General features: G+C 38.7%; 1 protein-coding gene across 6 annotated transcripts in view; it reads right to left on the reverse strand.

The window, feature by feature from the left end:
- Positions 1-27,720, reverse strand: part of PALLD (palladin, cytoskeletal associated protein) — a 304,050-nt gene that overhangs the window by 194,434 nt on the left and 81,896 nt on the right. For 5 of the 6 annotated variants that reach the window (XM_042468271.1, XM_042468270.1, XM_042468272.1 and 2 more), the window contains 2 exons: positions 3,451-3,629; positions 1,504-1,564 (listed from right to left, as the gene is read on the reverse strand). In XM_042468271.1, coding sequence (XP_042324205.1) covers positions 1,504-1,564; positions 3,451-3,629 — 240 coding nt within the window. Of the gene's footprint in view, positions 1-1,503; positions 1,565-3,450; positions 3,648-27,720 lie in introns of all 6 variants that reach the window. The other variant, XM_042468273.1, reaches the window with a different exon arrangement.

Here is a 27,720-nt window from a genome sequence, read left to right on the forward strand (position 1 = left end):
TTGCCTTGGGGCATTGCTTACAGAAGGCCCGCAACCCTAGCACATATTCCGTACGTCAAAATGGCAGCGCCCTGTACAGATGGGCGCCGCCATGGTGACATGACAGACACTTAGCATCCGCACGTCACGGCACTACACTGACATCACAAGTGCACCATTGGCGCACTATGGCACCAGTATTGCACTGCAAAAAGAACTCGCTTTTTGCGGGTTCCTTTTCTGCCGGCAGGAAACCACACAGGTTGTCTGCTGCGTTTTCCCCCAGCAGAAAACTAGGCACCGGAAGACTGCCCTTTTTGGGCGGTCTGTATCAGGCCTAAATCTGGATAGAACAAGAAAGCAGGAACTGAAACTACTGCATGCAACACTTACAATGCAGCAGAATTATATAGTAAATATTAAAACCTAATATTCCTTTACAAAATTACCAATGTTTTATTTGGGCAATTCTTTTGAACAGGATCCAATTTGATACTTATGCTTGGCAGAAGAATCCTCATAAGCAGATCCATGAAAATAATTTTCTTTCCCATGCAGCATCCACTATAAGGTACTACTTTTCCCTCCCTCGGCCCCAGACCTATGGACTCCACAAAACTATTTCCTGAAATGCTTTCCTACTTTTGAAACCAAATGTTGAAAGTGCCTGGGTAATGCATGTGACTGTGTGATTGTGAAAAAGTCACCTTTTCAGGAATTGCCTTCCACTAGCATAACTGGTTAACTGAAGCCTGGGCTTCGATTTTATCATATAGGCAAATTCAGATATTATATATCCACATATAATAGCAATACCAATAGCAATAGCAAGTACATTTCTATACTGCTTATCAGTGCACTTAAGCACTACTTAAGTGGTTTACAATGTGTAAGCTAATTGCCCCCAGCAAGCTGGGTATTCATATTAGCAACCTTGGAAAGATGCCAGGCTGAATCGACCCTGAGTCCCTGGTTGGTACTGAACTCACAACCTTGTGATTTGTGAGTGAGTGCTTGCATTACAAGCATTTAACCACTGTGCCAACAAAACACTCAAAATTTGCTGTAAATACCTTAACATATGCATCTTATCACAGAAGAGAAACAAAAAGAATATTTTTATTCATTTTCATTAAAAGCATTCATATCTTTGGTTACTGTGATGCAGTTTCAAATACAGGAGAATGACAGATGTAATAACGAACTGATCATTTCTTTCTATAGAAATATAAAAGAAAAAACAACATGGACACAACATTACAAAAACCTGCCTGACTACTTCTTCCAAATAAATTTACTTTGAAGGTCCAGCACAGACGTTCTCTAAATGAACACTATGAATCAGAATTTGCACTTGTGTTATCCTGTATTAAAAGTTCACTAAAGAATTCTAACATAGCCTGATTGTTAATTAACAATGGTTAACCAACACCTTTCCACCCCCCAGAGTAACTGAAGAAGGTTTGGGTGAAGCAGAATAGCTTTATCATTATAATAGTAGAAATAATTCCTATGTAAACGTACTGTGGCATGGCTCCAGATTTTGATCTAAAAATTTCACTGTCAGAATCTGAGGAGCTGGCACCTGGATGGGGTAGAAAACAGCATGTTTAGGGATGATGAAAGGTGGCATGGAAATCTGCAGTGCTCCAAAACAAAGCCTAAAGACCCCTACTTCCTATGCTTATAGAATCACAATACAATAGGCCCATCGGGCCTGAAGAGGAAGAGCCCTCCTTCCCTTCTTCCAGCTGTCATCTTCTGGCTTGGGAAGGAGTGAAAGCACAGGCCCAATGTCATCAGGTCTGACAAAGAAGAGCCCTCCCCTCCCTCCTTTCAACTGTCATCTTCTGGCCTTAGAGGGAGTGAAAGGACAGGCCCAACGCCATCGGACCTGAAGAGGAAGAACCCTCCCCTCCCTCCTTCCAACTGTCATCTTCTGGCCTGGGAAGGAGTGAAAGGACAGGCCCAACACCATCGGGCCTCGATTAAGAAAAAGAGCCCTCCCTTCAGTCCATCTGACTTGTTCCAGGCCTCAGAGGGAGAGAAGAATGCTGGACCTGATCCCCTTCCCCCCCCCCCCCACCATTCCCTTTTCCTTTTGTGTTGTGTCTTTTTAGAATGTAAGCCTGAGGGCAGGGAACCATCTATTATCTCCTCTGTTGTAAGCCACCCGGATTTCCAGTGATTGGGCGGCATATAAATAAATCATATTATTATTATTGTTGTTGTTGTTGTTGTTTATTTTATGCCAACATTTCAGCACTTAAAAATATTTTCAAATGTCTTGAGATCTTTGTATTCTAGAAATGGATAACTGCAAGGTGCTGAGAGAGTGCATTGGTTCCCATGGAACCTTGGGAGAGATGCAGCTTGCTCTGGCCTGTTAAGAGCAACAGGGACAATTTTTAAAGTATCTTTAGTTTTTAAAATTCAAAATTCTACTCTCCCCCACAAATGGCCTTGAGGGAAATGGTATATGGCCCATGGACCACTCTTTTCCTACCCGTTGCAGACCTTGCAGCGTTACAGGCTTTACAAAATATAGACCTTATAAACACACACACACACACACACACACACAGAAATTCAGTTCTCCATATCAATGAATTTTTTTATCCATGGATTCAAGCATCCATGGCTTGAAAATATTTTCAAAATATATATATTCTGAAAAGAAACCTTGATTTTGCCATTTTATATGAAGAACAATGCTTTACTACCCCATTGTATATAATGGAACTTGAGCATCCAAAGATTTTGGTATCCATGGTGGGTCCTGAAACCAACCCCAGGAGACAACAAGTGCTCACTACATAAAAAATAATCATTCTGTATAAAATAAAATAGCAGTGAGCACACTGAGCCACTTATTCACTGGTTTATATCAGTACTACTCAAACAGGCGGCCCATGGATGACCGCCAGTCTTCAAGGCATTGCCTGCCAATTTCCAGGAAAGCAAGAACCAATTGTCCCAAAAGGGGCAGAAATAACATACAGTGGGCCATTGTTATTTACTGGGGTTTGGTTCCAGGACCCTCTGTGGATAGCAAAATCCATGGATGCTCAAGTCCCATTGAAGACAGTGGCATAGCAAAATGGTTTCCCTTATATAAAATGGAAAATCAAGGTTTGCTATTTGGAATTTATACTTTTTTTTAATATGTTCAAACTGTTGATGTTTGAATCCATGGATAATAATTCTGTGGATAAAGAGGGCTGACAGTACATGTCCCTGGCACACTGGGGAAAATATTGCTAGACTGCAAATCAGACCCCTTGAGATACCCTGGTCTACAAGATTCATGGGAAGAGGAGAGAATGATACAAATACAAGCATGTCACTGCAGTCTTATAGCCCTAAACAGGTCTAGGCCATTGTTATAAATCTCTTGGAACCAAGAAGATTGATACACAGTATTCTTTATTTCATTTTTAATATGTAAATTTTGTGGTCATGCTTCCTTACCTTCAACAAATAATTCTGCTGATGTAGAATCAGAGCCAATAGAATTTGAGGCCAGGCAGCAGTAGCGTCCTGTATCTTCCTCAAAGGCTTCTGCTATAACTAGAGTGTGAAGTCCTCCACTTTCACAAGAGATCTGAATATCAGGGGAATTTTGTAGTTCTTTTCCTTCACAGAACCACCTGTGATAAATGCACCACATAAAATATAAACAGAGCCAAATTAGAAAATTAATCAACATCTGTTGCACAACTGTTACAAAGTAAAATTATGTATTCCAAGGAGAAGGGTGAATTCTGGTAGCAAAAATACTGATGAGTTTTAAAAGCATTATTTTTTCAGACTTCACCATAAAGAGGCATTATATGCATTATGATTATTACTTGACTTTTAATGCACATAAAGGTTAAGAGCACTGTGAAAGTTTTTTTTTAACAGATTCACTGTCTGGATTGAACTGTGCTCTGAGATACCCTGTCCTGCATGCTACCAAACACAGTAATGTATAAAAAACACAATAAAGTTTCATGGAGCAAGGTTCTTTATAATGTCCACAGAGGGCCAAGGGAACTCTTCCCCAAGCCCTGTGCCCTGGAAAAGACACTTTCCAAACTGGACTTGTGAAAAGGTATGTAAAATACTGTTATCTCTGATTAAATCATAACATGATGAGTTGTCTTTATACAGTGTGTCAGTCAACTGGGATGGTATGCACCATAGAAAGGCACTTGGCCAGTACTTGCAAGAGCACATTTAAGTGCCAGCTAAGCCCTTTTCTCAATGTGGAGGGGGCATGGGAGTCCACACATCTCTCTGTATGAAGAAACTTAAAGCGAGCACGTTGGAGGCGTCTCATGCCCAATATCACCAAGCCTGTCAGATTGGTTGCACTTGCAGGTGTTACTCTGACCCATAGAATCAAAACAACTTTATAACCCCCCAAAACAGTGTTGACTGGTGATTATGGGATTTATAGTTTAACACAAAGTGTTAGGCAGAAAACGCACTGCAAAGTAGCAGGAGGGAAAGGATAATTTACAGGAAAAATACCAAACAGCTCAGCATTGGGAAACAGCATCTCTCAACAACCCTCAATTTTCTCTGGATGCCAGAAAAACTAAGGGTATATTCACATTTTCTTTCTTTCTTTCTTTCTTTCTTTCTTTCTTTCTATAAAGCAAAATCTTCCCAGAGAGTTATAATGCTGCAGGTATCTGAACTTTCAGAGTATTTTACAGTTGGATACTCCACTCTCAGATTCACAGACAAAGAATGTGTTTGGATTATACAGTAGTTACTTTTATGGTATACGTATAATGATGCAAACCTAGTTTTTGTAGTAAGATAATCATAAGCACATAATTGAAGGAAACAAATTATTATTGTTGTTGTTGCTTTCACACACTGCTGTTTTCTAGACCATTCATGTACTGAATATGTCTGAGCTTGACATATACCTGTAACAAAGTGTATACTTACATAGGCCTTTATGATCAATCTGGGAAGTTGGTGTGCACACAGCAATACTCAGTGAAAGGACTTAACTGTGTGCATGCCCACATCCCTAACCCCACTTTAGGCCTATTCAGTAACAAACACTTGCACAGAACTGTCATCCTCTGGCCTGCGAGGGAGTGAACAGGCAGGCCCAGCTCCATCAGGGCTAGCCTGAGGTAAGAGACTCCTCCCTCCATAACTGCCATCCTCTGGCCTGTGAGGGAGTGACCAGGCAGGCCCAGCTCCATCAGGGCTAGCCTGAAGTAAGAGGCTCTTCCCTCCATAACTGCCGTCCTCTGGCATGCGAGGGAGTGAACAGGCAGGCCCAGCTCCTTCAGGGCTAGCCTGATGAAGGAGAGCCCTCTCTCCATAACTGCCATCCTCTGGCATGCGAGGGAGTTGAACAGGCAGGCCGAGCTCCATCAGGGCTAGCCTGAGAAGGAGAGCCCTCCCTCCAGTCCATCTGCCTTGGTCCAGGCCTCAGAGGGAGAGAAGAAAACTGGACCTCATCCCCTTTCCCATCACCCTGTCCTTCTTCTTTTGTGTCATGTCTTTTAGATTGTAAGCCTGAGGGCAGGGAACCGTCCAATTAAAAATATTAATTGTAAGTCACTCTGATAGCCATTAGGGCTGAAGGACGGGGTATAAATACCACAAATAAATAAATAATAAAGTTGTATCAAATTTGTTTCACTTTATGTGAATGTTTTGTATATGAAACATTTTTGGAGTAAAAATCTGATTTTGCCTGTATTTAAATAAATCCTGTTTAGAGAATTTCATGAATCCAGTGATGTGACTTCAGAGATTGCTTCCTTTCCCCACATTGCTTTATCCTCCTTACTACATCTAGATTCTAAAGATCAACAGTCTTCTGCAATCAGTCAGGAAAATACAGAAAATAAGAGTAGGCAGTGATAGAACCTGAGCAGATTTTTAATTAATATTAATACCTCCTAAGTTGCAGGGAACTAAAATGAACTACAGTATCCACAACAAAAATGCATAGCACATATGCATTTCTATACCTAACAAGGTACACATTGTCTTATAGGAATATTAATGCATGTATGGGAGAAAGTACTATGTGAAGATTTAGGAACTTTAATAGAAAGTAATTGAAGATATTCCATTTTAAACTTTGCATCCTTCCAGTGCAGGAAGACTAGCCAGTAATGATATGCATTCACGTTGACTATTAACATTTCCCTAAACTTCAGCTAGGCATGTTAATTCATAATTTGCTTTAAACAGTAACTTGCAGTAAATTGAAAAGAAGTTACAAAGTCCTAAAATCTATTGCAAAACACAGTCTCAGTATTTGTTCCTATTCCACCTCTTAGTACCTCAAAGATACCTAAGAGATGCAATTATATTGTATATTATATGCTCCAAGCCCTTGAAAGTGTAGAATGTGGAGGTTAAATCTAGCAAGATATATCATGTCACACAGCAGATACCCCTTCTCACACAAGACTTATAATTCATTTTTACTAGCCGTGCCCTTCCTTTTCCAAACAAGACTTGCAGACCAAATTTCAATCAAAGCAAATACATATGAAACGCTAGTCTATGTTCCCATTAAAAAACAAAATGAGAATTTGCTTCCTCATGCCAAAATAAACCTATTGCAACTCCCACCGCCACAGTGTTCCTTACTATTATTTCATATGACTGCAGAAGCCAATCCTGAAATGGATAACTATTAAATGTCAGGTTGGCTACTGACTTCCAAGAATGTTTCTTTGACATGTCTGACAGCTCTTCCCAAGTTCTGCATTCAAGCTGTAGGATGGGGAAACTCATCTTACTGAGTCAAACAATTAGTTCATTTTAGGCCTTACAGACTGCCAAAATAAAGCTGCTTCGGGCCTCTTTGGAGGTATGCTATTTAAATGATGCATGCATCTTAAGAATCTGGAAGCTGCACCAAAGCTGCACTCCAGTGCTTAGGAATGGAGTGTGGCTTTGGCGCGACCGGCCGGACTCTTAGGACCCATGCATCATTTAAATAGCATACCTCCAAAGAGACCTGAAGCAGCTTTATTTTGGCAGTCTGTAACAGGCCTTAGTTAGTAATGGTCTGTACCAGATACTGTTGTATTTGTACTCTCCAGGTGTTGTTGGACTAGAGCTCTCATAATCCTCATACCCCATGTGGTATGACTTGTAGTCCAAAATACATGAAGAACACAAAATTGCCTACCTCTAGTCTAGAGTGAGAAGCACTGGATCTTCAGTTTTCAAACAGGTGTCTTTCTCCAACCTACCAGACTGGATTTCTGCATGCAAGACTCAGTCTTCCACAGTAGTGTTTTTATACAACATTTAGTATTCTCATAATCTTGTCTTTCAATATCAGAGAAGCTGGTCATCAGCTTTCTCACAAAGAAATATTTTAGCTTTGATGCATACCATTTCACTTCCACCTGGAAATAGAATGTTTTCAAGGAATGGCTGTCTATAAGCCACTTGTATCACAATGTACTATCCAATTAACTAGTTTAGTTGCCCATTATAATTTCACATGGATGCAATGTGGGTGAAATGTACTTTACCAATCTTAAAACAACAAATTCTGTTAATTTTCTGAGAATATCAATATATATATATATATATAGAGAGAGAGAGAGAGAGAGAGAGAGAGAGAGAGAGGGAAAATCAAGGATCTACAATCAAGCAATAAACATTTACAAAATATCTGTTATATACTGACTGTTATATTTAAATGATGCATGCATCTTAAGAATCTGGAAGCTGCACCAAAGCTGCACTCCAGTGCTTAGGAATGGAGTGTTAATAAAATAATAAATTAATAGATTTAATAATATAAAAGCTAATAAAAAATAAAAGTTAATAAAATAAAAGCTGTTTTCTACACCCAGACGAAAGATTTTTATCTGATAGTTTTATCAGATAAAAATCTTTCGTTTGGGTGTAGAAAAACAGCTTTTATTGCAAATTTCACCTTAAGGTAGTATAATAAAAATTCAGTTTATTGATCACATTCATATCTTAATGACTTTGACGTACCCCAAAATAATTAATCTGCAGTAGCTACATTTCCTTTAAAATAAGAAAATGTTCCCTACCCACTTTGTTTACAAATAGGCTTGAGGTTTGGGGCAAGAGTCTGTATGTGGCTTGAAGGCTTGTGAGCAATTTATGATTCAATGGTAAGGCATACTTGAACAGTCAATTACTTGATTTTTTTCAGAATTATTCGGGAATCTTGATTTAATAGTTAATAAAGTTGATGCAGAAAAATGTGAATATGTACTAAAAAAAAAAGAAAACAAATTTCAAGTGATCACATAGTAGATCCAGTTTTTAGGCAGACAATTCTGAGAAGACTGATGTTCCCCTGAAATACCGACCACTTTTTGGCACCTCATAATTGATGTAACACTTGTAAAAACCATTTTTTGCTACCCAATAATACTTTCAGTGTTCTACCACACACAACAAACATGGATAAGTGAGATGCCTATGACAATGCAACAGATCTCTACCCAATTTATGCAGGCATATGTGCACTGGATGATTTTGTACACTGAAACAGACACATGCAGATTGGGGGACGACAGAGGCTATGAGCCCTGGTGGCATAGTGGTAAAATGCCTGTACTGCAGCCACTCACTCAAAAAACCATGATTGCGAGTTCAAGACCAGCAAAAGGGCTCAAGCTCAACTCAGGCTTGCATCCTTCCAAGGTCGCTAAAATGAGTACCCAGATTGTTGGGGGCAATTTAGCTTACAGTTGTAAACTGCTTAGACACTGTTAATTCGGTATGAAGCGGTATATAAATGATGCTGTTTCTTTTGTTTATTGGCCAGCCATTAGTTTTATTTGCTCAACAGTGACTGAGAAGAGCTAATGTTTTATAGTTTTATCCAACTGCTAGTCCTGTTTCTTAACACTGATTCAATGGGACTACCCTAGTTGAGTCCAGCAAATGGATTTAGGCCATATTAACCATTCTTGTTGATGAACACTTTCTAATCAGTTACATATTTCACATCACCTGTTGTTTTTATATGACAAGTCTAGCCTCCTATAAATATCAAAGAATATTGTCCATCCACACACCGTTATAGTGAGAGCCAGTATGGTGAAAAGGTTTGAGTGTTGGCCTACAACTCTGGAGACCAGGGCTCAATTCCCAGCTCAGACACCAAACCCACAAGGTGACCTTGGGCAAGACACATGCTCTCAGCCTCAGGGGAAAGCAATAGCAAACCTCATCAGAGTCTTGTCAAGAAAACCCTATGAGAGGTTTGCCTTAGGGTCACCATAAGTCAGAAATGACTTGAAGGCACACAACAACAAATAAACACACACACTGTTATATGCTTTAGTAAAATTTCATAACATGAAATCATCCCACTATCTGGCTGCCTTACACTTTGTGGCCTCATGCAAGTACCCAAAACAGGATCCTCCACAAATACAATGCTATATGACAAGACTGCTTTTTCTTTGTACATGGTTAGCAAAATAACAGTATGAACCTTGGCAAAAAGAATTCACTGTGAAATAATGTTTATTTTTATTTAAGATGGTCTCCACAATAGAGCAACATAGTCTCTAATCAATGTACAATAGGCTTATGCACGCGGAGTGACTTCCATTCATGCTAATGAAAAAGTATGTATACAGTTCTTTCCATGCAGAAGAAAGAATAAACTCTGCATCCCTCAAGGCTAGGAAACCATGATGGATTGAAGCAAAATATTATACCATTTCTTTCTTGTAATTAAAGCCCAACCAACTCCCATTGTGTGTCCCATTGTGCCCAGAAAGAACATATCACTTCTGCATGCAACTAATAAACTTCCTTTGTTTACTCAGTAGCCTTATTTGGCCTAGTTTTACAAACAGAGGCTGGAAACAAATGTATCCTGTGAGGTAAGCTGCCAATCTTTTTTGTACAATCCATCCTTTTCTCTTTGCTGTAGTGGCCACTCACACTACAATTTCTAAACTGCCAAGTGCTTGGATTTTACAAAACCTTCTCTACTGAGCTTTATTTTGATTATAAGGAGGACAGAGAGGATGAACAATGTTTTATTGTATCCGAGATCCTTTCATTTAAATAAATATACTGTAGCATAAATGGGCTGTGGATCAGGCCAGACTCTATGTTTAAGAAGGGAACAATGGTGGGAAACCTAAGCAAATAACTTTGGTCTGGGCATCACTTGCCTAGGATGAGCACAGACAAAAGCAAAACTTATTAGACTCCTGCTAATCACTTGCAATGACGCAGCTTCCACATTCCAGCAGTTAAACAATCGGCATGATTATTTTAATACAAAACATTAACCCAATCTTCTTCAGTTTAATCTTGATTACATGGGAAATGGTTGTATAGTGCTAATTTTTCACTGTTTTGAGAAAAATTGGATAGAAGTTGCCTAAGAATGGAATAGATGAGGGCAAACAAATTGAAGCTTAATCAAGACAAGACAGATATGCTCCTGGTCAGTCACAAGACAGATCTGGGAATAGGAATTCAGCCTGTGCTAGATGGGGTTACACTCCCCCTGAAAACTCAGGTCTGTAGTTTGGGAATACTTCTGGATTGAGAGAAGACTTCGAAGCCAAAGTTTGGTGGTGGCCTGGAATGCATTTGCACAGTTAAAGCTAGTGCACCAATGGTACCCATTCCTGGAAAAGTCAGATCTGGCCATGGTGGTATATGCCTTGGTTATATCCTGTTCACATTACTGTAATGCACTCTATGTAACATTGCCTTTGAAAAGTGCTCAGAAACTTCAATTGAACCAAAGAGCTGCAGCCAGATTGTTAACCGGAGCTGGCTACAGGGGGCATACAACTCCCCTGTTGTGACAGCTCCGTTGGCTGCCAGTCCATTTCTGGGCACAATTCAAAGTGCTGGTTTTGACCTATAAAACCCTATACGGCTTGGGTCCAGGTAATTTGAACGACCGTATTTCCCCTTACAAGCCCACTAGAGTATTGAGATCATCTGGAGAGACCCTTCTCTCTGTCCCACCACTCTCTTAGGCTTGTTTGGTGGGAACATGAGAGAGGGCCTTCTCAGTGGTTGCTCCCAAGCTTTGCAGCAAATTTATTACAGCATACAGCCAGTACAAAGACAGAATACAATAATGACCAAATATCTATATAGACACAATACAATCATGATGTCCATACATATCAATGAGAAATCTAAAATGGGATAAAACTCTCTACCGTGTGCCAAATTACAGGGGGATTTAAAAGAATTATAGAAATACTGTATTACAAAAGGGTTTCTTTGGCATAGTCATTTAAGTGTCAGTGCCAAGCTTTGGAATTCCCTCCCTAGAAAGGCCAGGATGGCTCCATCCCTGCTATCTTTTCAGCAGCAGATAAAGACATTCTTGTGCTGACAGGCCTTTTCAAGCTGATAAGGGCTGGGTTTTAAAAGATGTTCAATTTAAATTTTAAGGTTTATATTTTAACATGCTACATTTTAATTCATAATGATTTTAACTCTTAAAATTGTTACTTTTTAAAATTTTATAATTATATATTTTAAAGTAGTACTGTCTTCTCTTGCATCATGATACTTATGTACATTTTTTAAAAAATTACAGAATCACATTGAAATGTAAGTCCCTTTCCCTACATAGTACAGCCTTGTCAGGGACTCAGACTTTCACAGCTGCTGAATTCAAGGAAGCCCTTACAGAATGCATGAAATTCCCTGTGATGCTATATTATGACCCTGCATGCTGGCAGGAGAATGTCCCAATTACATTTTGTTCCCAGTAGAAATTGCTATGGTAAGAACACTTGGCAGTGCCAAGTTAGTTAACTGGACATTCCAGCAATGATTTACCAATAAATACAAGAAATATTTTCCTCCTTTTTTTTCCCTTTTCAGTCCTAAGGAGTCCATAAGTACAGTGGGGACCTGTTTTGCTCATTCAGCTCACTAAATAATACACTACTTTTCTTCAACTAAAACAACCTCCAGAAGATAAATAAGAAGAAATGAAACTTCTTTTTTTACTGATGAAAAAATTGAAATAAAATAAATCAGTCAGCCTTTTGCTAACATCTCTCCAGGTCAGGGAAGATTCTGTCACAAAAGTGGATCCAGACAAAGTCTTCTGTGTTTATTCTGAGATGGCATTATGTCACCAAGGCCAGTTTGAGCTGGTTCTTCCAAGATACCCACATGACAAACTCTCCCTGCAGGAGTATTTCCTATGAAATCATATGCCATGTAAAGAGTCTCCTTCTTGCACAATATTTGACTGATGTAATGTTAAGAATATGTAACCAAAAAGAAAAGGCAGATAACATTCCAGAAACCAAATCAAATTTTAATTTGAATATATTTTGAAGTCTAGATGGATTTATTGCTTTGACTCCCTTTAGTCCCTTTACCAACACCTGAAAACCTTTCTAGCATTGATAGTTTCCCTTCATAGTGCCATCCCAATGCTTCCAGTGTTGTGAGATATTTGTTAAAGAGACACCATCTTCTACCATCATATTAAACCAGACACCAAATTAAAATAATTTAAAAGCATTTTAAAATATTACAAGAAAGAAACATATATCGCCCATCATTAAAAGACAAAACAACCAATTAATGAGTAAAAGCCTCTCTAAATTAAAAGATTTTCCCCACTAGTGGAAAGCAAGTAGAGAAGTTGCCAGCTTAGCCTCCTGTGTCTAGCCTCTCTATAACAAGCCCTCTCTCATGACCTCATCAAACATGTCTGTGAGGAAGATAGAAGCAAAAGTTGTCAAAATTCAGGGACACACATATAAGAAGATATGCTGAGCAAAACTGTTTTGTTTATATTAATTAGTCTAACCTGGAACACAGAAATGTGGAATCTTACAAGCTGTATAAACCACCCTTTAAGGCTTCATTGATTAATATTACCTTGATGCAGTGTCATGCACGAGAGAGGGCACCAAAAGATACCACTGCCCTTCTCAAATCAAGTTGTATATTTCCCAAGGCTAATTAAATTATTTTAATATCCGAGGAGGAAAAAAAATTCCACAAGTGCCTCTTTTCTTGTTTTGCAATAAAAAAATTAACAATGATATATATTAAACAATTAATAATTTTCTGTCTGTTAATAACATGCTAGATCTGCTGCCTGTGGCACCTGCCTCATTTTGCCTAATGGTAGTGCCAGCCTGGTTTCAATAAAATGAAAGAAAAATAATCACAGGTGCCTAAATGCAGTGAAATCAATTGAGTGCTGGAACAACAAACTCTGTACATGACTGGAACTATGGAAATCTCATTTTACTTTTATTATCAAGAGACAGAAAACCAGATCCTCTTTCCCCGTCTGAATGGATAAAACAGGGTGTCTCTTCCTCACTTGAGTATTTACAACCAAACAGCTCTCCAGTTGTAAAAATGTATGGACATGTGTCAAATAACAAGATTATGTATCAAGGATTTGAAATAGTGAAATAAGAAACAATAGTGAAAGATGTAAGAGGAAACAACTTCAGTGAGCCCCAGCAACAGCATGCAGCAAGTACATTTCTATACTGCTTATCAGTGCACTTAAGCACTCCCTAAGTGGTTTACAATGTGTAAGTTAATTGCCCCCAACAAGCTGGGTATTCATTTTAGTGACCTTGGAAGGATGCAAGCCTGAAGAGATTACCGCACTGGGGTAAAAACGTTCCCCAATGCGTTCTCACGGGCGCAAGCATGGAGCGTGATGGGAACCCGATGGGGCCCAGAATGCTAGTTTACTGCATGGCGGAACGCCACTGTCGCCACCGGGCGTTCCCATCGGGTTCCCAATGTGTTCCAGGAGACGCCATTTCTGGGAACACTTTGAAACTGACCCCAGAAATGGTGTCTCCTGGAACACACTGGGAACCCAATGGGAATGCCCGACGGCAATGGCGGCATTCCGCCGTGCAGTAAACTAGCATTCTGGGCCCCATTGGGTTCCCATCACGCTCCATGCTCGCGCCCGTGAGAACGCATTGGGCAACGTTTTTACCCCAGTGCGGTAATCTCCTGAGTCAAGCCTGAGCCCATGGCTAGTATTGAACTCACAACCTTATGGTTTGCGAGTGAGTGGCTGCAGTACAGGCATTTAACCACTGCGTCACCAGGGTCAGTATCCACAGGAGGGGGGCAGTTCCGAAACCCACAACAGATATCAAAAACCGTGGGTGCTCAAGTTGTTATATAACACTTAAAATTACCTGGGTAGCAAGGTCTGGGCATCAAAAAGGCATTCTGCCTGCAGTGTTTCACATATACTTATCATGAAGGTTCTGCCAGTATTTAAACCCTCTCCTGACTCTGTTACTTACCTTCTAAACTTTCCCATCCCAAAGCCTCTTTCCACAGCCTCCACTGGTGCTCTGGAGCTGCTTTTCAGCCTGGCCATCACAGGTTTAAAATAAAATAAAATAAATGTTTCTCCATTTCAATCCATGGTTGCTCCACTCCATGGATATGGAACCCATGGATACCAAGGGCCCACTGTAGTTCAAAATTTTATTTAAAGCATAATTCTACTGTAGACTGTGTTTGGCAAATATCATGAAAGTACAATGAATGCCCTCTTGCCACACTCTTTTAAATGATCATTTAACATGGCTGTTATTCTGAAATCAAAGGACAAGAAGAGAAATACAATTTTGTCCACTACAAGATGTGAGCAGACATAAACTGTAAATGAAAATACAACTTTATATCTAGTAATGTTGCCTTTTTGTCCTTTTTACTGTTACTTTCTCTATGGTGGTATCTTTTCTAACACACTAGAGGAAATTTGTCCTTTAATTTAAACATACACCACATTTTGACCTTTCTAAAGTCTAAATAATTTTTCAGTTGGGTTTATACTGACACTTGTGTTGTAAAGTAAAACTCCATGAATACATTTTTTTGAATAAGGCAATTACGTCTAAAAAAAAGATTAGATCATGTTTTATGGATACATGGTTCACATTTTCTTCAGGAGGACTCTGAAATTTAAAAGACTTGCACCCAAGCCAGCAGTAGAACTCCAGTAAAAAGCATCCTCTTTCCTACTTGCTGCCCCTCATAAAAAGATAATGACAAATACATTCTTTTGGCAGCTACATTTGACCTATAGCAAAGTTTATAAACATAGCAAAGATTAGAAAAGTTACTTTATGCACCAGAGATCGTAGAATGGCCAGGTTTCCTAGAGGACTCTGGGAACTGTAATCCAAAGAATGAATTTTCAGAGCCCTGAAACTAAATGTGGAAAGATTTCTTACTCCCAACAAACGCTATGTTAACAGTTATTTTTTATAGAACTGTGCTTAGTAGAAGGAAAATCCTTGCCATTTTGAGAAAATGGTAGGAAAGACTCCTGTAAATCCCAGAAAGCTGCTACCACTCAGCCTTGTAAACAGTAGGAAGATAGACAGAGCACTATTCTGCCTTTGTGTAAGGCAACTTCCTATATAGTTTAACTTTTTTTTCCATTAAAAGCTATCTTGGCTCATGTGTGACACAGCATGGTAAAAAAATCTTATCAACAGACAAGTCAACACTGTTTTTAAAATCAAAGTATCAAAGGGATGACTGATGCACAGTTACCAAAGTATGTTTACTGACCTCAAGAGGTACATCAGTACACAAATTGTAGCAGAATTAAGGCCATGGATACTTGTCCCCTTTACCCACAGATAGGTTGCATTATGAGCTACTGTGGAATACCTAGGATTTCCATTTGTTATTAAATATCTAGCTGTCACTGGAAAGCTGGGTTTAGTTTGAACAACAAAATCTAAAACATTCAGATGGTTCGGTAAGAAGATAATATCAAAGTAGTAATATAAATATTAATATATGTGTCCTTAAATCAGACATCAGATAATAATTTCTACTAGTGCCTAACAGTATGTATATAGAAATATAATCCAAATATAGGCAAAAAGAATACAATGGCCCATCCACACTACAGAATTATAGTGCTACTGTTCCACTTTAACTGTCTTGGTTCTGCCCTATGGAATCTTAGGGTCTGTAGTTTGGTGAGGCACCGGAATTCCCTGGCTGGGAATTCTAAGTGCCCCTTCCTAAACAGCCAAACTCAAGATTTCACAGGACAGAGCCATGGCAGTTAGTAGAATAACAGCACTATAATTCTGGAGTGTGAATGGGTCCCAAATATCTACATTAGCAACACCTGTGACCTCTGCTGGTCTTAGGCACCATCAGCAGTAGGATTGACACAAGTTATCTGATTCAAGAGAAAGCACATAACCAACTTCTCCCCTTCCATTACTTGCTCCAACCCTTCCATGTCAGTTCCTCTTCCTCAATACCTTGCTCTAAGGACTCCTGCTGAGTCCAAAGAGTCATATGAGGATTGGAGGTACTGTAGTGCAGTAGTTCAATTATTTCTTGGAGGAGCACTCTTAGAGGGTGGTGCTGGGGGATTCCTGTTTGACTTCTTGGTCACTGGCCTGTAGGATCCCTCGGGGTTCAGTCTTGTTCCCTATGCTATTTACCATCTACATGAACCTGCTGGGAGAAGTTGTCCAGAGTTTTGGAGTCATGTTAATGACATCCAGTTCTATCACTCCATTCCACCTAATTCCAAAGAGGTTGCTCCTGTGCTAAACTGGTGCCTGGCAGCTGTAATGGAATGGATAAGGACAAGCAAATTGAAGTTTAATCCAGACCATACAGAGGTGCTCCTGGTCATTTGAAAGAAAGCTCTGGGAATGGGGATTCAGCTTGTGTTAGATGGTGTTTGTTCTCCTCCTTAAAATGCAGGTTCAGAATATGAGGGTACTCCTGGATTCAATCCTGAGCCAGAGACCCAGGTTTCACCAGTGACCAGGGGGGCGTTTCACAGATAAAGTTAGGGCACCAACTGTGTCCATTCTTGAAGAAATTGAATCTGCCCATGATGGTACATGCTTTGGTTACATCCCATTTGGATTACTGTAAGTGGGAGTGCCTTTGAAAAATGCTCAAAACCTTCAGTTGACCCAAAGTGCTGCAGCCAGGTTGTTAACTGGAGCTGGCTACAAGAAGTATACAATTCCCTTGTTGCCACAGCTCTACTGGCTGCTAGTCTATTTCTAAGCAAAATTCAAAGTTCTGGTTTTGACCTATAAAGCTCAATATGGCTTGGATCCAGGTTATCTGAAGGACTGTAAATACCTTTATGAGCCCAGCAAAGCTCTAAGACCATCTAGAGAGGGCCCCCTCTCTTTGTCCCACCACCCTCTCAGGTTTGTCTGGTGGCAACAAGGGATAGGGCCTTCTCTATGGCTGTCTCAAGACTTTGGAACAATCCCTATAGAGAGGCCAAGATGGTTTCAGCCGTACTCTCTTTTTGGTGACAGGTAGAAACATCTTTGTCCTGCCATGCTTTTTCAGACTGACAATGGTTGGGTGCTCTATGACTCAGTTTTTAAAGGCTAGTATAGAATTTTTGATACATTTTAATATTTTAAATCTTTAATGTTTTAACTTTATAAATTGTTTAATTATTTTTAAAACTTTATATTTGTACTGCTTTAAATATGTTGTTAGCTGTCTTGAATCCCTATTCAAAGGCAGGATATCAATATAAATAAATAAACAAACAAACAATAAGATATAACTATGTTAATAAAATAAAAAATAAAAAATGACCCACCATCCTTTATGATCTTGTCCCTTCCTTGGACAAGAAAATTCACCCTTTTTCATGGGAAGGCCAGTCTTAGGAACAGCCTTTCTATCTGCAGTTGGAGCCCTTCCCTCTCAGACTTGGCAAATATGAGCCAGATAGGACTGGATTTTCCAGGTCTTGCAGGTCATGCATTGAAACAAATAAATTCCATAAATGAAAAGCCTTTCACCATTCATTAGATTTATTCTCAGTACTTAATCTAAAACTAGGGAAAGGAACCTTTTCAGAATCATTAGAGTTCAACAGAAGTGGCACTGCAAATACTGAAACATCTGGAAATATTCAAGTGTTTCAGAAACATCTAGATCTCAGCCATGCTAAGACCCAATTTTGGGAGAAAAGTGGGATAAAAATCAAATAAATAAGAGCAATATGGGACATAGACTTGGCCTGGTGAATTCTAGATATAGTGTTCAGCAGAAGCATTTTTACTGTACAGTAGCCAGTGTGATGTAGTGGTTTCAATGTTGGACTAGGACTTTGGGATACCAAAGTTTGAATCCCCACTCATGGAAATCCACTGAATAATGTTGGACAAGTCACACTCTATCAGTCTAAGAGGAAGGCAATAGCAAATTCCCTCTGAATAAATCTTGGCAAGCAAATCTCTTGATAGGTTCACATTAGGACTGTCTTAAATCCAAAACAACTTAAAGGCACGCAACAGGAATAGAAGTTCTTGTTTTAATGTTGAGCTATGTAAAGACGTTTTCTTAGAGTTTGATCACATAATCTTTTTAAAGTATAAGCCCCCTGAGTCGCAGTCTTGGGGAAAAGGCAAGATATAAATAAAGTGGATGATGATGATAAACATTGAGGCAGTATGACTCTTTACTTCAAGGCTTATGAATAATATGTGTCATTTACTACTAGAATATGAGATCATATTTTAGTTAATATAGCTTATTTGCCTATAAATTATACCCTTAGTCCTATTTCTGTGCAACTGGGCATACCTCATGCCTTGGAAGAAATGTCATGCAATTTGACAGATTGCAATTTGAAAGAAAAGTCACATGCATCAGGATACTGGCTGCATCTCCCAGTGAAAACAATAGACAAATGAACACAAGTGAACTAGCTGATTCTCTATAAGCAATACAATTTCATTAATGAAAAGTTAAAACAAATGAAACTTAAACATTTATGTAGAACAATGCTTTGACCTCTTCTCCTGAGTTACCTTACAAAATTCTGTGAGGAAAAGACACAAGGACCACTTTTTATTCCTGCACTGATGGGTTTTACTGCTGCATAACACAGAAAATGTTCATGTGAAAGTTGAGCACTGCCAAAAGGTTTAGATAACAGACTCTAAATAATGTAGTTTTAAGTCTGCATGTTGAACAGAAGGCATCTATACAGTTGCTGCTCATTCAGTAAGACTAAGAAACAGATCTTCTTGCGCAGCATTGAAGAAAAGGTTACAAGAGATTCTGTCCACCAGTCTAATCCTTTGCAGAGAGCTGAATTACATAGACCAACAAAATTACAGTACTTTCAGTCAATATCAGACACTAGGTTTAAGCAAAACCTCTAAAATAAGATAAACCTTGTATGGATGTTTGGAGATCTTTGCAAGTATATACTTTGAAACTTTTCTACTATTAAATTACAACATTCACTTATTAATTGCAGAGAGTGATTTCCATTTAAATTTTCCAAAAGGATTGCTGTTTACATAAATTCTTCTATAGAGTGGCCATACTTATTATTTTAGAGAGGAAGACCCTTTATTTGAAAGATATACCCAGCTCAAACTAAGTTTAAAGATCTGAATCCAATAGTAAATTCAGATTATAGTAAGCCCACTGAATAACTCAATGGGGCTACCCTAATTGGGCCTAACAACGGGATTTAGAATGGAAAGCATATAATGACAAGGGACATAGGTCATGGTTGTCTCCATGATAGTGACATAAATTTCTATTTAAATTATAGTGATTATTCTACTATTGCATCTATACCTATAAAATTAGTATCTGGAAATTTATGTAGGTATGTACCCTCATTGAGGGATTCTGATTTCTTCTTTGGTTAGTGACTCTGCCTACATTAGCATATGACGACAATATATTTATGAACCTCAGTAAAAATTGCTTTCTGTAGGTTTCAATTCATATTTATAATTCTTTGTATTTTAATTCAAAAAAATTGTAATGGATTAAGACACATGAGCCCTTATGGACAGTGAACACTTATCCTTTTGGTTAATATAATTATTTTCATGTGTTTAAGTACCACTTCATTAAACTATCATGGTTTGTGGATTTGTACTGAAGGCTAAGCAGTTCTAGATCCCATCTTGATGGGAGCCTGCCTGATGCCAATTGGCATGTACCCCTCCTTAGGTTCCATGATGGAAGGCAGAATGTAGCTATGCTAAATTAAACAAAGGGATACAATTGAATCTATCTTTAGGAAGGGTTAAATATATTTTTTAAAAAACTATAAAGTATGCAATGTTCTGGATAGCTAAACAAAACACTATAGGCTAGGTATGTAAGGAATTTACATTATCTCATTGAAAATGTGTTAAAAACATAACATAACCAAATCTGTTAAACAGTAATGTTGATCACACTACCATAATATAGAAAATGTTAGTTTCTGTATTATTCCTTTGTAACTGAAATAAAAAAAAGGATATATATTCGGTGTCTAATGTTCTCTCACACTTGTCCTGCCACATCTGCTTGACTAAAAATGTTGGGATGCCTCATTATTATCAGGTCTTCATTCAGAACTTTTATTGGATATTTATAGGCGCCTTGAGGCCTGTTGAAGCACATATTTCATGGTTGTCTCCATGATGGTGACACAAATTCCTATTTAAATTACAGTAATTATTTCTACATTTGCATCTATACCTATAAAATTAATATCTGGAAATTTTATGTAGGTATGAACATTAGGGGATTCTGATTTCATCTTTTATTAGCTACTCTGCCTACATTAACATATGGTGACAATATGTTTATGAACCACAGAAAAATGCTTTTAATTAGTATTTATAATTCTTTGTACTGGTGTGAGTTCTTACATCACATCATGAAACCAGATCTCTGCACAGTCCCATGTAGAACATGTTATTTAACTTCAGAGAAATGATCACTTCATGTCAGAAAACAAATCCTTATTTATTTTCCACTCCAGAAGATGATGGAACTGACCCATGAACACTGAATACAGTTCTACCACCTCAGCATCCAAAAGCAGGACTAGATCAAGGAACCTTTGTTTCTTAATTGTAAGTAAATACAAAAAGACATCATGCCATCATGAGCCCACTTTACCCCTAAATCCTAACAGATATGATCAGTATCTCTGAGCTAAACAGCTCAAGCATCAAATGGAGGTGGTCAATACACCACCTGATGCAAAAGGACACATGAACTTTAAAAGTCTGATATGTTTGGTATTAGTATTAAGCTAAGGGGTTGACTGGAGCAGCCAGAATACTCCAGGCTGCTCCCACTTTGTCACTTGGTGCCACCAGAAACACTATTCACTCCCTATGAGGTCAGAAACAAGGCACTCATAACTGATCACATGGCTGGGTGTCTTGTTGTGAAATCAGAAGGAGCAACTTGTCAGGAGACACGGCGGGATACTGTGTAGACAGCCACCTGGTTTTACCAGGAAGTGCTCTGGATTTTTCGGCAAAATTTGGAGCAAAATGTAAGTTATTTTAAGATGGTTTAAGAGAGGGAAAAGGTGGATTTGGTGTGGAACTGGGCATATGCCATGGAGACAGTCAGCACTTGAACTGGGGATCTGGCCCTGCATTCTGTGGACAGGTCATTGTGAGAATGGGGGGGGGGGCTTCATTTGGCTTGTGTAGACATGCCCTAAGTGAGCCAGTTGCCTCCAGTAGTAAATACCAGGGTACAGCAGCAAACCCCTATCAGGTCCTCCAGAGCCCATTCTTCGCTCTTGGGAGCAATCTATGCCACAACTCCCATTACCAGTACTAAACTGAGAATCTTGTTTGCTTCTGTAAATGGAAGGAAGGGATACCTTCTTCTTTACCCAGGCAAGAAATATCTTCAGTTAGCTGTATTACTGCTGATAATTTTCCGAACACTACTAGATGAACCTGTCTAGCTCTTCCAAGTGGATCTTTAAAAAAGCATGAAAAAGAATATGTAGTTTGTTAAGTGGGGAGAGCCCAATATATTCAGCTGTTCCAAAATACTATCATGGCCAATGACACTAAGAAACACCAAGGTGCCACAAATCCGTAAAAATGAAGAGGGTGTCATCATACTGACATTTATTCTGATAATACCATGTAAGAACTGAAGAGCATTTACCATGTACCAGTATTTTTTTTATTACAGACAAGTAAAAAGAAATACTTCATGGCTTTATCTGTATGATCTCCAGACATTTTGCTCTTTTTGACAGATAATTAAGCTGAATGTTTTTGTACAACTTCCTCTTTGTTGATGGAATGTCTTATCCTAAAGACAAAGTGTGGTAGGCTTATCTACATTTTCAAGTGGTTTCATTAATTCATTTGTTGAGATGTCAGGCGCCTCCTTAGTATCTGCTTCTGTTGTCCTGCCAAAGGGGTGTGTGATTTATTTGCTCTTTGGCTATAGAAAAGAAAAAGGAGAGAGAGACTGAAGTGTAAGAATTGCAAACTGTAGCTGCGCCTCTTGATTTTTCCATCTCCTCTCTTGAGCCATCTGAACAGTATATGTAGCTTTCTAACTCAGCAGTCAATCAGCTCATTGGCTATAGACTCTCTCATATTAGACAATGGGAAAGATCAAGCAGGATTGCTCATGGTAATATCAGTGCCCCTCTTAGCTTATCATCCTGAACTGGGTCATAGGGTTTTCACATTAATGTAGATGCTATGTGCCATTAAGTCAGCTCCAATACTGTGTACATATGAAGGAGAGACCACCAAGAGATTGTTATCAACAGCCCACCTAGCTCTTGCAAACTTGGGGCCATGGCCTCCTTGTTGTTATTGTTCTTGTTAGTGGTTATTTATATAGCTCTGTAAGTTTTCCTTTCCAGAGTTATCAAAACAACATAAAACCTGCCAAAGGCGTACAGTCTAAAATCACATTTACTACAAAAATAGTAAATAAACAATTTATCCCATTAAAATAACTAGAGACAATAAAACAATAAACAAACAATAAATAAAAATACTCAAAAACACTCAAAAACATCATGCCTCTGCCTGAAATGCTTCCATGAACAATTTAAAATTGACCAGGGAAGTAATGATCCACAAATGTTTGGGGAGGTGGTTCCAGGAATGAGAAGTGGCAAGGGAGAAAGGGTGAAATCAAACCAAGGAAAAAGAAACTCTTGGCTGGATCAGAAGCCCTGAGCCCCTGGATCTCAGAGCCCGAATGGAAAGGTAGGAGAAAATAACAGCTGTAAAAAAAAATTAAAAAAGGGTGGGGCAAACCAGAGGATTACAAAAAGTAGCTTATATTGAATCCTAAAAGGAATGGGGATCCAGTGAAGAGAAGCCAAGAGGGGGTGACATGGTCAAAATGGTGAGCCAAAAAGATAATGCTAGCAGCAGAGTGCTGAATAGAAATCAAAGGACCAATGGGAGACAAAGGGAAGCCCCAACAAAAGAAGTTTGCAGTACTCAACCTTCTTTGATTGGGGCTATCTACTTGTAATGAGTTTTTCCTTTCTTCCTATTGCTTTCAGCATTACCAAGCATTATCATCTTTTTCAGTGAGTTATGTCATCTTATGATATGCCAAAGGCCTATATTAATCCTGATTAGAGTAGATCCAGTGAATCTATGAGATTTGCCAATGTGTTGACTCACCAGGCAACAATTGCTTGGATTAGTCTATTCTAGTTGGGACTAACAAAGAGGATGCCAGCCAAAGTTGATAACCTTAGTTTAGACGTTTTGTCTTTGAGTGAGAGATCAGGCATGATTTGCTTTTGGACTCATTTATAGTTAGCCTTGATACATACGCAACACTAAATTATGTTTACAAAAAAAAATTAATAAAGGAAGAAGAGAGTTCACATGTTAGAGTTCAGGAAGCAGCCACATCTCTAGTTTCTAAACCAAAATTTAGATGAGGTTTAGGAAATGTAAACACACTGGGTGACTTTGGGCAAGTCACACTTCCTCAGTTTCCGAAGATGGCAATGGCAAACTCCCTCTAAAGAAACTTACCAAGAAAACCCTGTGACAGGTTCATGTTAGGGGTGTCATATGTCAGAAATGAGTTGAAGGCACACAATAACAACAACAACCATAAACAGTGGCCTTTTGTTGCGAGGGCAACATATAACTGAACGACTTACTTTTTAAAAGTTAAACTTCTGATATCTGCCCAGGATATTAGAAGCCCTATGAGATGGAGAGAACATGTCAGGAACATTTTCATCCACTTCCCTTTACCTTCTGCTCTAATAGATGTAACCTTGTCAGTCTGCTGGTGCCAATTAGGCTCAGGAAACAGTGACGTTATGTATCACCTTCCTTCTTGGTATCTTGTTGCACTTTACAAAATAGGGCTTGCAAAGTAAGTTTTCCTTTTATATTTCTCTCTTGAGAAAGTGAGAGTAAGTAGTTTGTTTCCATGTTGACAGTTTGGAGAGCTTAAACAGAACCTTAAGGTTTGCCTCTGAGGTTTGTATTTTAACTGCAACACAACCTTTCATTCTGCTCCACAGAATTAGATTTGATCCTGAATGTATAGAATTACTAATGTTATTAGCCATGAAGTTATTCAGCACAGTAATCTTCCTCCACTCTTCTACCCAGCACGGTGAAATGAATTAAGATTTGGATATATAGCATGCAACTTCTCATATTGTTTGATCAGGCAATAAATTATAGCCAGCAATATCTTGCAGGGGTTCCTACTTAATTCACCATGGTTCCCACTTAATTCAAATTGCTGAAGCAATTCAGAAAGGAGGGCCATGATTTTTACCCATTTAATCCGTGTCAAAAAGATGCTGGTAAAATAGGGTGTTTTTGGGCTGAATCGGTTTATTTAGAAATAACGATTCAGCCGAAGTGCGAACCAGGTGAATTCAAATTGTATTCAAATCTGCCCTGGTTCCCACTGGTAGTGGCTTTCCCTCGGCCTCTCTGGCCTGGCCATGCCTCCCTCCGTCCCTGGCCTTCCTCCTCTGTCCTCCCAGCCCGGCCTGCCTCCTCCCTCCCCCAGGCCTCTCCACCACGGGCCTGGCCTTCTCCACCATGCGGCCTGGCTTTCTCTGCCCTGGCCTTCCCGCAGCGTCTCCAGCACTGGCCTTATTTCGGTGCAAAGATAGCGGGAATGTTTGGGAACGAACTGAATCGTAGATTCAGTTTGGAACCTGGCTTAACAGGTACGTGGGAATTAGACCCTTGGCAAAATTTGTTCTGGGGATGTTTACCATTGCTTTCTCCATAGGCTGAGAGCACGTGACTTGTTCAAGGTCACCCAGTGAGTTTCCTTGGCAGAGCAGGACATTGAACCCTGGTCTTCTAATTTACTGTTTTATATTTTTAACCACTGGAATAGTTTGGAAAATGTTAAAACTGAACTAGAGGGGAAAGGACTATGATGGTAAGTACAGTCAGGTAAATCAATTTCATGTATACTGAGCATACATAAAGTGCTTTGGTCAACTGTTCAAGAAATAACAGTAAAAATATGAAATACATATACGGTAGACCTACCTCTCTGTATGTGGCTAAATTCAGTACAGAAAAGAATGAACAAAATGTGTATTTAGGATTACTCCATCTTATTCCCACAATCCTTGAAAAGTTATTAGGAGAGGACACAAATTCCCTTTATTTGTTATAAGTGTTACATGACTGAAGGGACATTGAGGCCAAGGCCAATTTGGACTGAGCTGAGACACTACTAAGGTATAAATTAAAACTGCCACTGAAATCAGGAAATTTTAAGGCTGAGTCCTATCCTGCTCACGTTAGAGTAAGTTCCATCAAATCCTATGGAGCTTTAATTTTGGGTACAGACATTGGGATTTGCATTCTAAAACGTCTGACTTTGATTGGTTTGTACCTTTTAGCTTCAAATGCTGCTCCGCTCTTCAGCTCCCAGATTTCTCCAGAGAAATTCCCACATATCAGATGCACTCCAGACCACCTTGATATTGACACCAACATCTAATGTGGTGGGAGTATAAACATGCTTACATTGTTAGATGCATGAAACAATGTCATTTTTAAGCCTTTTGTTTCAGATTTTTGACATTATTTGCCTTTTTGTCTCTAGAAAAATAACTACAAAACGATGTAAAGGAGACCTGCATTCTACTCACACTAATTACAAAATGCTTTGTCTTCCCCAAACACAATTTAATTTGGTTTCTGATTACAACAGCTTCCATCAGTTATACTTATTTATTAAATAAAATGCAATAAACACACACATATGTATTCAGCGCTTAAATTTATTCAGATAAACTGATATTTTATGCCTAAGCCATTTTAAGTATGCTTTATCCCCTTTAGTGCACTGGAAGAAATAAAGTTCTCCTATAAGAATGTATTTCCTCCCCATCTCTTTGTTTTCAGTACGTAATATGGTTACTTTGGGCATGGTCCAGAACCATTAAAATCAATGGGAGCTTTGCCATGGACTCCAGTAGGAAGTGGATCCCCCTTACTATTTCTTAACACAAAGCACATTTTAAAGTCAGAAGGGCTTGAGGCATTCATTTATTTTTGCAGAATGACAAAGTAGTGTCTACAGAGGGACTATTTAAGGAAAGAATAGGCAAATAAATTATTAAAGCCAACACTGATATCATTTTTCTAGAAGCCAATGTTTTGTATTATTTCAGGCTTGATCCCTTACCTAATTCATTCTTCCTCATTTTTATTAGTTTTTAATCTTTGAAACCATTATATGCACCCCCCACGCACACTTCCTCAAGCCTATTTCTAACCTGTCCTAAGTTGAGACAAGCACAGAAAGTATGAAAATAGTCACAACTAAAAATTATGACCTACTTATCCGTGGCAACCAAGGAAGTATAAACAAAAGCATTACCATCATTTCAGAAAGATGGCTAACAAGTAGCCAATTACCTTATCTTGTAGTAGAGGTGGGCAGTACATGATAGGTGGGCCACATTTGGCCCTTGAACTTATTTTACTCATCCATCCATTACCACAGCTACCCAAAAGAGTAAAGCAGGAATGTGGCTGCCCCACACCAGAAATCCCACCCCACAACAACTTCAGACTGGTTTCACATAGGATTTATCTTTATAACTATTTTATACAAAAACACTTCTCACTGTGGAATCCTACCAGGAAACCTCAAAGGTATACTCTTCATTGTTAAGGGCTATTCCGGTTCAAAATTTATGTGTTGTTTTCAAAAGACATGTTAATAAGTCAGAAATGAATGTCAGCATACATGCTCTACCTTCTAGCACATGCAGGTTTTATCAGTCATGTCCTTAAACCAGTCTCTAGTTACATCCAATCCAAGAGTAGTACTTTATTATTGGATTACTTAATTCTAGTTAAATTATCCAACATTAACATAAGAATCCATTTCAAATGCAATCTGAAACTATGGTTTAAAGAAACCTTGACTGAAGACCCACAGCTGGTATGAAACATGTGCCAAATTCAAAGACTCAATGTTTCTTTCCAGTTTAATTACAGATTGTTAAACCAGTTATGCTTGAACCAGCCCTTACTGTTGCATCACAACCAAAACATGGCAAGATTTTTAATTTAGTGTTTTCTTCTTAGAGACAAATGAACAGTAATTTTAATACAGAGGGAGCCCCCATTCTAACACTGAACATCTTCTTGAAACTGCAGTGTTTGATCCCAGTTAAATTCCAGTTAACTTAGAGTAGCTAGGACAAAGAGACTATGAAGATTCTTATACTTTTATTATCTTTAATGTTGTAACATGTCATTATAATAAACATCCTGAACTTTTAGAATAGAATGACTCTTTGTCCTACTTTATTGTAACTTGTATTGTTATTTTAACAGATGTAATTCCATCTTGATGCAAAGGGAGAGGCGGGAAATATAAATTATTATTATTATTATTATTATTATTATTATTATTATTATTATTATTATT

This window comes from Sceloporus undulatus, chromosome 5 (genome assembly GCF_019175285.1).
Source record: "Sceloporus undulatus isolate JIND9_A2432 ecotype Alabama chromosome 5, SceUnd_v1.1, whole genome shotgun sequence".
In the NCBI taxonomy this organism is placed as follows: domain Eukaryota; kingdom Metazoa; phylum Chordata; class Lepidosauria; order Squamata; family Phrynosomatidae; genus Sceloporus; species Sceloporus undulatus.